A 12,945-nucleotide genomic window follows, 5' to 3' on the forward strand; every position below is an offset into this window, starting at 1 on the left:
GGGGGGGGAGGGGGGTAGACAAGAGAAAGATATCAAGAGAGGTGGGAGCAAGCTTGATCTAGGTTAATTTTTGAGAGACAGAAGGGTGATAACTGATGTGAGTTAATGTCCTTTTTGTGAGTACACTGTATTGTGAAATTATTTAATTACCAATTCTAGAACTCTCTGGATCTCAATTCACATGTGTGTAATGCACAAGCATTTATAAGTCAATAAATATAAAAGCACAAGCACTGTAATAAGAATGCATTATTGGATTTAATTACTTTCAGAGATAGCAGAATGTTATATACAGTCTTCATGCACACACACATAGACACTGTATAAAAAGATAGGTACATTATGTACACCATTAATATATTTCTTTTCTTTAATGAAGAAAAATTAGTATTTACATACTGATATGGCCTGCATCGATTATGGGCAAATCTACAGTATCTGGTCATATAATGCCCCATACGTGTCACGTTACTCATCATGATAATTGATAATTGGCCTGATTTAGGCCCTAGTAGGGCTAGTAAATCAATACAATCCTCAGAAATATGTCCAAAACTTGAGGTCGGTAATGTATTGGAGAAATAGCTTGAAGCCTTGGACTTGCCCTAATTGCAGTGACTGATTTACTGACGCAAGCTTAATTAAAGATCTTTGTAAATGAAATTGAGGACCAGTATAAAATACATTACTGCACAGTACATGAAATCCTTTCTGTCAACAATAGATACAGAGTGCAATTTATGCAGTTAAGGTTTTCCAATATATTCCACAATGTGCAATTGTTAAGATCAAAAATAAAAGTAGTGGTGAACTTTAATAATGGTTATGCATGCCTGACATACCAGATGCACTCAGACTGCATTTCAGAGGTCGCCTGCAAATGCACGTAGCTCCCAAAACATTTCTGCATAAATCAGTAAATTTGTAGCCTTCTTCATTAAAGAACACACGCGGACACCTCAGATAATACACATCAAATAATAAACATGTAAAATACCATAGGTTAATCTCAGATACTGAACATGAACAATTAAAAACAAATTATACATATAAGTATAAATCATAATACAGTACAGAACAATTGCAAAAGTGGACAGATAAAGATAGTGGACAGATAATGATAGCAAACAGAAAATAAAAGGATTAGGTCATATAGACCATATAAAATATCTAGTTCATTCATTGCAGGTTCATGATTTCATAGAATAAAATAAAGCCTACACATACACAAATTATTAAAATAAATGACTTCAGCAGCAGTATGAGTTCCCACAAGACAGGGATCCACACAAACATTTTTCGGGAGGGGGGGGGGGTGAAATATCCAGGGTCTATATGAGCTCCATTTTGAAACTTGGGGGTCAGGACTAACATTTTGGTGCCCATGGCCTGGATTCAACAAAATGGTATCATCCAGTTAAAACTTGTGGTTTAAACCTTCATAAACGTAGTAGATAAGATGCATGCTCTCATTTTCAATATTTGGGCAATACATACACTTCTGTTTGCTTCTTCATACTTAGGGGGTGGGGGGGGGGGTTTAAACCATTTAAACCTTGGTTTAGATGGTCGGTTAAATTTTAAACCCCTTTTGTGAATACGACCTGAGGTGCCTGTAAGTGTGGAGCCCTATACCAGGTATTCTTATTTGCTAGGTGACAACCTTGTCTACTCACAAATAAGGATATCAGCCATAACATACAGAATAGCAACAAATTTGGGGAAAATTTACACTCTATTCTATCTCATCTGTTTAAAAAAAAGTAATGTCTACACTCTACACACAATTGAGTCTCACTGATAGAACTACATACTGTACACTTCCACTAGGGCAATTCCATGCATTGTGTTCTGTACGACGTAGGTCTTTTCTACATATATTTCATCAACAATAAGAAAGAAAGAATCTCATGACATTACCATTCAGTAATGTGCTTTCTGGTATCGCTATTCATAGTCATGCCCAGAGATTTCACATTCATGGATGAAATATTTAGATAGACGTTATATTTAATGGGACACATATTGCATGAAATCAGCAAGTAGGTTGCCAAAATTGTTGGGTCTAGTTGGGTTTAGTTAATTTGAATAAAATAAAGTGTCAGAAGTTGATGTCTCTACTAATTTCATAAACCTCCATTGAAGGCTAGGCAGTATACAATACCAATTTACATGTACAGTACTGTACATACATAGGCATTAAATATTCAAAATTCTAACAACTTATGTACCTAATGAATAATATATCAGTATACTATTAGATCCCAAATTTACAAAAAATGTAAAAATATATTCATCTACTGCAGAGAAAGACACTTTTTATACAATCATGATAAATATGAAACAACAGAAAAGAGAAACTGTTAAAGGCCTACATGTATGTAGTTTTTCTAGAATTTCAATTATTCTAATTGATCAATATAAAAATGATGATATTCTCTTTTTGGATAACATTTGGTGAACTGCAGAATTAATGTCTCCAATCACTTTAACAATCTTAAAGAAATTTATATTCAAACCTGGTTTACGTAATTTATTTTCATGAAGCAAATTCTATGTCTTCCGGACTTAATGGTACCATTGAATGAATAGTTCAGATGAAGTGATGTAGTGGTGAACTGGTGATGTACCCTTTTTTCTTTAAAAAAAAAATTACACTCTTTTAAAGTCACATGAAATAATTTTCTTTAAATTACGACTTAAGCCATACCCTTTTTATTTTATTTTTTTACTGTAAATCAATTGAAATGGATTGATATCAAACTCATGCTGAATTTAAATTAATTTTAAAATCAAGGTAATGTTTTCATCATATAATGAATATAAGCAAATCATCATTATACAAATTCTATTCCTTCATATTTGATGTCTGCAAATTTCTTATCCGGCATCAGGATCTTGCCATCAATGTTGAATGCTGTGACGAATGTAGCGATCTTGCCTGCATCTTCTTCCGTCTTCAGCGCAACGATCACCTGATCATTTGTACCTGGGACAAACTTGAAAGACGAATACCCACGAACACTGATCAGCGAACCAATCTTGCTGAAGCGCACGTCCGTGAAGAATTCGTTGCACGTGAAGAGAAGGTTGGTGGCGCGGTGCTCGTCCGCAGTCTCCTCATATTTCTCGGTGCTGGCACGTCGAGGAAGGAAGAACCATCTTTGGTGGATGTTGCTCCAAACGCCCGATTCATGGATCATGTACCCTGTTACAATGAGAAAATTGTAAAATATATTCTTAATAATACAATGACACTCCAACACAACACAGCTTACATGACTCCTATAGTATAATCACATTTAGTGCCAAGTTAGGGTAGCTTATAAATTAAAGATCATGTTTTAGCTAGTTTTTTTGAAGAAAAAAATTCTTTATTAAGTTGCTGCTTCTAAGGGGAGACAAATTTTAGCCTCCCCGCCTGCTTCCTTTTTTTATGCTGCCTGCTTAAAAAAGAAATATGTTTTTTTAATGAAAATACACGAAAAACATACTACTATAATCAGTTTTTTAAATTTCATTTGGCCTTATATGAAGTATAGATCAAAAGTTGTGCCAAATTACAACTGTCCTTGAAAGCAGCTACATGTAGGGCTTATGCCCTACTGTCTATTATGCAATGTCCAAATGATTAAATCACTCTGTTTGATACACTCTTGGCTAAAGCTCAAAATACATTAGAAGCAATAATTTATCAAGGGCACCAACATATGTATACAAACACTTTCCATATCATTTGTCAATTTAAAAAAATGTAGAACATATCCTCTTCAAAGTTTTGGTCAGATCAAAGTTTCAAGAATTTGTATTACTTGAAAAGGATACTATACAAAAATTAAACTCCTGTTCAAAACCCAGTTCAAAACCCAGGGGCAGAGAGGCCTCCAGTTGCTATGATCATAATTTGTTATTCAACAATGGGCCCATAATGCAATTGAACTACAGGGTAATCAAACATTAGAAGCCTTGAAGGCTTGAACATTTCAATACTATGTAAAGAGTCATACAGAGTAGGATGAAATGTGTTGTGGTTCACTGATCCAATAAAGAGGAACATACACTATCATACCAGCATAAGTAAATTGCATTTCAGTTTGAAAGCACTGCCCTGTAGTGCTACTTTATTGTCTGCTTACTAAATCTAAAGAGAGATTTACAAGACATTTTGTGTACATTGTCATTTACAATTTTAAATAGATTCAGATATTTAACCTAGCTAGAATGAAAATTGTACAAGGCAACAATGAACAAGAACCCATGTGCAGCTTGAGAAAGCTGCTGAACGAGTACATGTAGATAATCCCATATTTTGACATCTTTCCTTTTCTATCATGATGCAGGCAGTACCAGCAGAAAAGATGTCAGGTACATAATTATATACCTTCAAAATTTAGCTCTTAAAGAGCACTACTTATAGCTACTTGAGCCCTCTATACTGCAAACAATAATCAGTGACCACTGGTCCCACATGGTCCCCTTTTTTAATGTTAATCGAGAGCTGATTTGATGAGATAACCATCTGCCAGTGACCATGCAGGGAGGTAAAATCCCTCCTGTCCAAACTAGTGCAGATAGGCTTTAATAGCTTTCCTCAAAATATTACCCATGATAATCTGCCCATGTTAAAGATTGCACATGCACTTGTATGTCTTGATGCATACATGTACGTGTGTACATGTATGCTTGGCAGCACGGTGAGCACCTATACTGTATATCTGTAGCCCTTGAATGCAAGTGGATTTTAAACAACAATGATATTCTATATTTGAGAGAACTTTGTATTGGGGTACAAAGGTTTTCACAGTTAGGATAAACTCTGAGCATCCATGATCACCAATTCTTAAGCTTTTGCTCCCTTAAATTGGCCACAAGCCAGTCCTTGCCCCTTCCAAAAATCTATTAATAAAGGGAACATGCAGCAGACTCTCTTAGCTTCAGACAATATTATCTGTCGAATTGCCAGAAAAATAAGAATTTGGTTTCTGAATTCAAAGGGGAAGTCCAATTTACATAATTAATTTGGCAGAAACCAAGAGAAATAGTTCAATGATAGTTTGTATAAAGTTTTCATTTCAATCAAAGAGTTGCCAATAAGTTATGATTGATCAGATTGTGTATTTTAGAAGTTTGTTTATTCTGTATCAGATTTTCCTCAAACTTTCAATCATCTGTTTCTCTAAATTTCTTTTCTGCCCAAGTTATCAAAGCTAAAACTTGATACCAGGGTGGACTTTCCCTTCAAACTGGGCTTTAAAAATAAAACAAAAATGACTACCTGGGTATGGGAATCCACCCTTGTTTCTCATAGCGTTGTAATTGCTGACCCAGTTGACATGGTGAACAGCACCTAGATGACCTATGACCTTGATCCACTGCGGATTGAGATTCACGAGCTCTCCTGTTATGGTTGTCCATTCCTTACCGAGTCCACCAACAAACAAGTGCTGGTCCTTGACAGCCATCCATTCACCTTTCATACCTGTTCAAAGAAATTAACAGTATACATGTAAGGTGGCAAATGATTGTGGTGTATAATCAATTTCATTAAGCGAGGGATATTAGTACACGGTAGAAAAGTACTTTGGTAAGTTAAGACCAGAGTAAGTTGTTGCCATATTAATTCTTGAATTTATTCATCTTCATCTTCCACCTCTCTCTTCTTCTTCCTCTTCTTCTTCATCTCCTCCTCTTTCTCCTGGTCTAGTCAAGTTGTAACTACAGCCAGAAAAATTAGTTAGCCATATTATTTCTTTACCGATTAGAGGGTCTAGTAGTTCTTCATCTCTATCCTCTCCTGTTGTATTTTTGTAATGGACAGAAAAATCTTGTCTATGGTACTTGGAACTTGGAAGAGATTTCAGTCATGGGATTTGGCAAAGTCAGACATTACATGTAGTCTCAGCGGAACATAGAGTCACATGAACATGTATGGTATCCCCAAACTAAATAGACTCCTTTTTTAGAGACAAATTATAGACGTGTCTCAATAAAACATGTACAAATATGAATTAAATTATACCTTTGGTATTCTTCCCATCTCCGTCTGGCAGAATAACCCAGGGGAAGACTTTGTCCCCTGCAACCTCATAGATGACGCCAGTCCGATCATCTACAGTGTATAGCTTTCCATTGAATGTGACCAACTCGGAGAGTTCCATGCCCCGCCCACCCTGCGAAAGCTGGGATTTCAGCGTCACAGGTTTCTCATCCAAGTTCACTGAAATCTTGTCTCCATAGGAGCTGATAGACAGCGACCCCCGGATCAAGTAACTCATCCATTGGTTTTCTTTATTAGGATCTTTATTTGTAGTGTCAGGATCTGAAATAACAGCAATCTTGTATTTTCTGCCATCTACAGTTCTCTCCACTGCTGACATAGGATAGGTATTGTTGTATACAAAAGCTGCCTGGTTGACCTGAAACGGGACATTGGCGCTGAAACTTTGGCCAGTTGCTGGCGAGTTCGGTAAGAGGAGATATAATAAAAATAAAAGCATGATTGCGCCAACTACAATTGCAATCTTCGGTCGCATGAGAGGTGAGATTAAGCGGCTCCCGACGATTGCCGCACTACCACTGCTGCCTGAGCTTCCCCGAGAGTCGAATACCGGAGACCTAACGTATCCACCGCCGTTCGGCATGCTAAATCTAACCTGGAAATTGTGGGAAATGTATCGTCAATGACAATGACAATGCGTACTTAAAGACAAACACTCCAATCACAGATAACAGATATATTGATATTTGCAGTCAAAGGTTATTTCCTATCAGGCCGGTGGCTAAATAGTTTATCCTGTCACTGGTACCTACGGCTTTTCTGTATACGTGGACGTACACTGTTTACCTCGCGACTTAATTGGGGGTACTGGGTAGCGTGCATGCGGCGAAGGTGCTGCAGGCAGGCTGAACGGTCATGAATAAACATGATATGACGTCGCGATATAAGTCGTCGCACTGGTCCGCGCCACGCCTACTCTAGATCTACTCTAGATCCATTTCTTGTTTTGGACATGTTTTTTTTTTCCTTGCACATATTTGATATATAATTTCTTTGGAACTAATTCCCATTAGTTAATAAAGTCATTAAAGCATGTATTTTTTTATAACATCAAATACATTTTGATAGCGCATATGTTTTTTTTAAACATCGCATATATTTTAGACACATTTATTTTAAAAGCGTATTTATTTATAAACATGAAATATTTGAATAAACACATATATTTTTTTAATCAACATTGAATTTATTTTGATAATGCTTATAGTTCTTATATTAAAACATCAAATATATTCAGTTAATTGCGCTTAGCATTTCCTTTGTGCCTTTAATCACTGAACCTATAAGTATCTGATAGTTCCTCTAAATATACATTCATTGACAATCTTCACCAATTAATTTACAACCTTTTCTAGATGCTGACATCATAATTTCTGATCTGTCTAACCATTTTCCTATATATGCCAAGATGCACTGAGCAAACCCACTTGTATCACTATGCAAATAAACACGTTCATAGGAGCAATCCCGAAAATTGCAACTGACTGGAAATGTTGATAGCTCTTTTGATATCTTCTTAGCAAATTTTTGTATTGTGGCATGATGACAATATGCTTCTATGTAAAAGGGATAGCAGAAATCGCAGGAAAATCCCCCGAATGACATGGATTACAAGATCGCTATTGAAATTAATCAATAAGAAAAATAAGTTATATTATAAATACAAGACAACCAAATCAGAACAATGCACTTATGAATTACACTATATATCGGAACACGTTAACTAAAACTTTTTGGTAATCTATAAATTATGTAGGCCTATATATATAATTTTTCAAGTCAATATGTTCACATAATTACAACAATTACGTTTGTCAATTTTTTGAGGGATCCACTTTTTAAAAGCTTTGCTTTTCAGTGGATCCCTCCATTTCCACATTTTTATCTTTAAAAAAAACTTTTTGAAAAGTATTATACTGGATATTTATGTATACTTTCTATTGTATAACTTTAAACCATGTAACATGTATTATTGAATTGTTACTGTTCTGTTGGAAATGAAAAATTTAAACTGAAACTGAAACAATATTACGTGTTTCAAAGCATAATTACTACTTCCATTCAGTTTCAGGAAATCTTGAATGACAAAAAAAAGGAAAATGAAAGGTATTCACAAATATTTTTAAAAGCAACAGTAAAACATCCAGCGTAAGATCTTTGGAAATTGATGGAGAATATGTTGTTGAAAACTTCAAAAGTTATTTTTGTATAGTATTTGGTCCGAATTTGTCGGAGGGCATATCAAATTGTGATAAATCATTCCATGACTTCTTAAAAGAACCTACTCAGCAAAGTTTGTTTTTATTGCCAACAAAATAATGAAAGAGAAGTAGGCCTACTAAGTATAGTTAAATTTTGTAAGATTAGAAAAAGCCCTGGTTTTAATAATATCTCCAACAGTTTAGTTTAAAATGTAGCAGCAAGAATTGTATAGCCATTAGTGCATATTTTCAATCTGTCAATGACAAATGGCTTTGAACCCAGGAATTTTAAAGTTTGTCTCTATTTTCAAGAAGGGTTAGCGAACTAACGGCCCATTTCCCTATCAACATCTTTCTCTAAAATTCTTGAAAAAAACTTATAGAAGTGTAAAGTTACTCAATACGAGTAATTTTTCGGTCCAACTTTCAACTTGGCTTCCCGATAAACATAACCACCCATGCTATTCTGCACTTTATCATTAAAGATTCTAATACTCTGGACAACCATAATATGCACACAATTGGAATATTCTTGGATTACTATATAAGGCATGGCATACAGTAAATCATCCCATTACGGGGACAGGGGTGCTGCCCTGGATTGGTTCAGGAGCTATTTAGCTGACAGACAGCAATTCGTGTCCATTGTTGGTTCTGTTTTAGAGTTTTAAAATGTCAGCTGTAGAGTCCCGCCAGGATCTTTCTTGGTCCTCTTTTATCTGTTCTTTATAATTATAAATGATTTTCAATATTCTGATGTATTATCCTTCAATTTGTTTGCAGACGATTGCAGCATATTTGTTTACACAAAAATGCACACGTCCTCCTTTTGCAAACAGTTAACTCAGAGTTACGCAATATCAAAGCAAGTGTTCATGCAAATAATCTGTCTCTAATTATATAAATCTTTATAAAAAAAAGTTGTATAGCAATTCGCTTAAGATGTTGCCCGGTGACTTTATTTTCAGTGGAGTTTTGATGAACCAACTCATATAAATAATCTATGCAAAATATTGTCAAGGAATACTGGTGTAATTCGTACGTTAAGGTAGTGAGCACATTTTTTTTTTTTTTTTTTTTGGTCCTCGAAAATTTTAAAATTTGCACCCCCCCCCCTTGAGCGCCAGGGGGAGGGGGACCAACCCCCCAAAAAGGTAAAAATCGCGTGATTTTACATGATTTTTTTCTCAAAGGGGGGGGGGGGGGTGGGCCGGGCCCCCCGCCCCCCCCCCCCCTTGGATCTGTAGCCAGCCTAATTTTATTGTGTTTTTTTTCTTTTCTTTTTTTCTGAAACCTTCAGAGAGGAGAGAGAGGAGAGACATACTTTCAATTTTCTCTCTATCCCCCTCTCTTTCTCGCTCTCTCTCTCTCTCTCTCTCTCTCTATCTCACTCTCCCACCCCATTTCTATATCCCATGTTTTTATCACTCTTATCGCCTTCATTTGTACATAATATAGTTTCTTCTCCCCACCTTTTTTATGGTTCAGTTCAAACCACACTGTTCTACTTGTAGCTATACTTGCTCCCTCTATCATGATATAAAACTTCCCCAATCGGCGACTGTTGGTCCCCCATAATGATCCTCCTTTTCTTATGTTAATTGAGATCTGAGTTGATGAGATAGCCACCTGTCAGTGCAGGCGCGGATCCAGAATTTCTTAGGGGGGGGGGGGGGGCAAATTAAAAATTATGTGAGGTACGTAAATATTGGAACGCAGGGAGGGGCGTTTTCTTTTACGTTTCATTAAATCATTAGAGAAAGAAGGCGATTCGTTGTACTGTTCTCGACTCTTAATCCTCGACTGAATTCAATTCCCCCCCCCCCCTCCCGCGCGAAGCGCGGAAGCTTTGACATTTCAAATAATTATTTAAGAAAGAAGACGATTCGCTGTACCGTTCTCGTCTCTTAATCCTTGTCTCAATTCAGTCCCCCCCCCCTCCTGCGTGAAGTTCGGAAGCTTCTACGTTTCATTAAATCATTAGGGAAAGAAAGCGATTCGTTTTTACGTTCTCGACTCTTAATCCTCGTCTCAATTCAATTCCCCCCTCCTCCTGCGCGAAGCGCGAAAGCTTTGACATTTCATTTAATTATTAGAGAAACAAGACGATTCGTTAAACCGTTCTCGAAAATAATCCTCGTCTGAATCCACTTTACCCCCCCCTCCCGCGCGAAGCCAGGAAGCTTTTACCTTTCATTAAATCATTAGTGAAAGAAGGCGATTCGTTGTACCGTTTTCGATTCTTAATCCTTGCCTGAATTTCAAAACTGTTTTTTGTCTGCTTCTTTTTCTTCCTACGTCCTTTTCCTTTTCTCTCCTCTCTTTTTTTGGCCGGCGTTTTTTTTTTTTTTTTTTTTTTTTTAAGGGGAGGGGGGCCATCGCGCCCCTGGCTACGCGCCTGCGGTCAGATGAACATATTTTGAAACCTTGTCCGCCCCCGGGAACTCAAGGGTTTAAGGCAGTATTTTACGGTCAGATAAGAATTCAGGGGCCCGCCTTAGGGCCCCTGGTGGGGTCGAGGATGCGGAAACCTCGGAATCTCAGGGGTTTTAGGCATCTGATTACGGTCAGATGAACATAATTTTTATACCTTATTTGTGACACTGGCAGGACACTGATTGGCGTGAGGTCCAGCGGGCGGAGCCCCCAGAAGCTCAATGGTTTTAGGCATTACATTACCGTCAGATTAGCACCCAGGTATCAGCCTAAGGGCCCTAGGCGGGGTCCAGGGGGCAGAGCCCCCGGAGGCAGAGCCCCCGGAGGCTCAGGGGTTTATAGGCATTTGATTACGGTCAGATGAACATATTTTTCTACTTTATTTGTGACACTGACAGGACACTGATTGGCGTGAGGTCCAGCTGGCGGAGCCCCCAGAAGCTTAAGGGTTTTAGGCACTAAATTACTGAGAAGCTCAGGGGTTTTAGTCGTTTAATTACGGTTAGATGAACATTTTTTGATACCATGTTTTACACTGGCAGTAAACTATTCTTTCTTTCTTGCTGTCTTTCTTTCTATTTCTCTTTAATATTCTTTTTCAAAAAAGTGTGGGGGTGGGAGGGGAGGGAGCTGGAGGCACCCGATCACCGCCGTTCCGCGGGCCCTGACATGTAGGCATCTCAAGAAGAATATTTCTTGCCTGGCTGTAAATTTCGGACTTTGTCAGTTTACAACAAACGCATAAAAAGTATAATTTACTGAAAAATGAGGAAAAATCTCTGAAAAATATGTCATTTCAGCATTATGTGTAAACCACCGTTATGGAATTAGAAATAAACCACGTTTAAATTTTATTTCCCCCGAGTCCCTTCCCCGATCATTACGCCAGTGCCCCCCCCCCCCTGATTTACACTCAAAACCCAACTCTTTCCATCTTGAATCCATAATGTACATTTTGAGTAGCTAAATTTTCTTTTCGTTCATAATATCTTAATTACTGTTCCTTGTTTAATTGTTATGATTTGTAGGTTTCTTTTCTGTTGTATAGCGCTCTGATCAGTTTGTCTGTAGTAGCGCTCAATAAGAATCAATTATTATTATTATTATTATTATTATTATTATTATTATTAACTGATCTCCCTTACCTTTCTTCTTCCTCTTTTTCGGTCCCTTTTTCCTCTCCTTTTTTCCTTTTCCTTCCTTCTTTCTATTTTTTTTCGGGGCCAGGGGGAGGCAACAGCCTGGGAGGCGAGGCCCTTTCTCCCCCCCCCCCCCGATCTCCTACTTCCCCTTTTCTTTTCTTCTTCCTCTTCTTTCTTTCCCTTTCTCTCCTCTTTCCCTCCTTTCCTTCTCTCTCTCTTTTTTCCTCCTTTTTTCCTTCTTTTTTTTCCTTCTTCTTTTTTTCCCAGGGGGGGGGGGGGGGCGAGCCCCCCCCCCGGCCCCCTGGATCCGCCACTGTGTCAGTGACCTCACTGGGTGGTAATCCCTTCTGACCGAACTACCATGTTTATAGTTATTTGTTTTTATTATATAACCAGGCTGCCGGTTAATTGTTTGATACTGATTGAGGGCTGGACCTGACTTTTACAAGCTAAGCTTTTCTTAACCCTATTTTAACTGGGCTATTTCAGACCAGGTTTTTACTTGGGGGGGGGGGGGGGGGTCAATTTGACCCCCCCTAAGATCTCGGCCGTTTCACCGCCGATCGCCGCGAAAATGTGCATGCATGTCAAGTGAAGTGTATAGAATACTATGGTAATTTCAAATTTTTGAAAAATTTACTCATTTGCATATTTATGGTAATATATGCAAATAAGGTCATCAAATTCACATTTCTGCCCATAAATCATAGATTATTCATGTTTACGTATTCTTTTTCACTACATATATTTATTAGACCATTTGGAATAATAATACAACACAAAAAATTGGAAGAGCCAGGTTAATCCTTATGTTATCTCTTGTTTTTATAATTTCTTATGTATTTCATTGTTTTTTTAACTTATGTATTTTATTGTTTTTGTTGTTTTATTTCATTTATAACTACAATTCAACTATTTTGACCCCAGAACAAACATCTAAACTTTAAACAAGACTGAATAACCAATGTTTTATCTATTTTTAGGAAAAATGACTTTTACATATGTTTTGTACACAAATCACGAAAATGAGCGATTTTCGGGCTGACATGCAAAGACAAAAGGTCACGTGACCTTGTAACTGTAGGTCCGATTTTCAAAAAAATTGTTT

General features: G+C 37.3%; 1 protein-coding gene across 1 annotated transcript; it reads right to left on the reverse strand.

The window, feature by feature from the left end:
- Window positions 1-239: 239 nt before the first annotated feature.
- Window positions 240-6,862, reverse strand: LOC587808 (soluble calcium-activated nucleotidase 1). Its single transcript, XM_787516.5, has 3 exons — window positions 6,020-6,862; window positions 5,276-5,479; window positions 240-3,208 (listed from the first exon to the last, which is right to left on the reverse strand). The coding sequence occupies exons 1-3, from the start codon at window positions 6,639-6,641 to the stop codon at window positions 2,838-2,840; spliced, it is 1,197 nt and encodes a 398-aa protein (XP_792609.2). The 5' UTR covers window positions 6,642-6,862; the 3' UTR covers window positions 240-2,837.
- Window positions 6,863-12,945: the final 6,083 nt, after the last annotated feature.

Source organism: Strongylocentrotus purpuratus, unplaced genomic scaffold (assembly GCF_000002235.5).
Source record: "Strongylocentrotus purpuratus isolate Spur 01 unplaced genomic scaffold, Spur_5.0 spur5_scaffold_14, whole genome shotgun sequence".
Classification (NCBI taxonomy): Eukaryota; Metazoa; Echinodermata; class Echinoidea; order Camarodonta; family Strongylocentrotidae; genus Strongylocentrotus; species Strongylocentrotus purpuratus.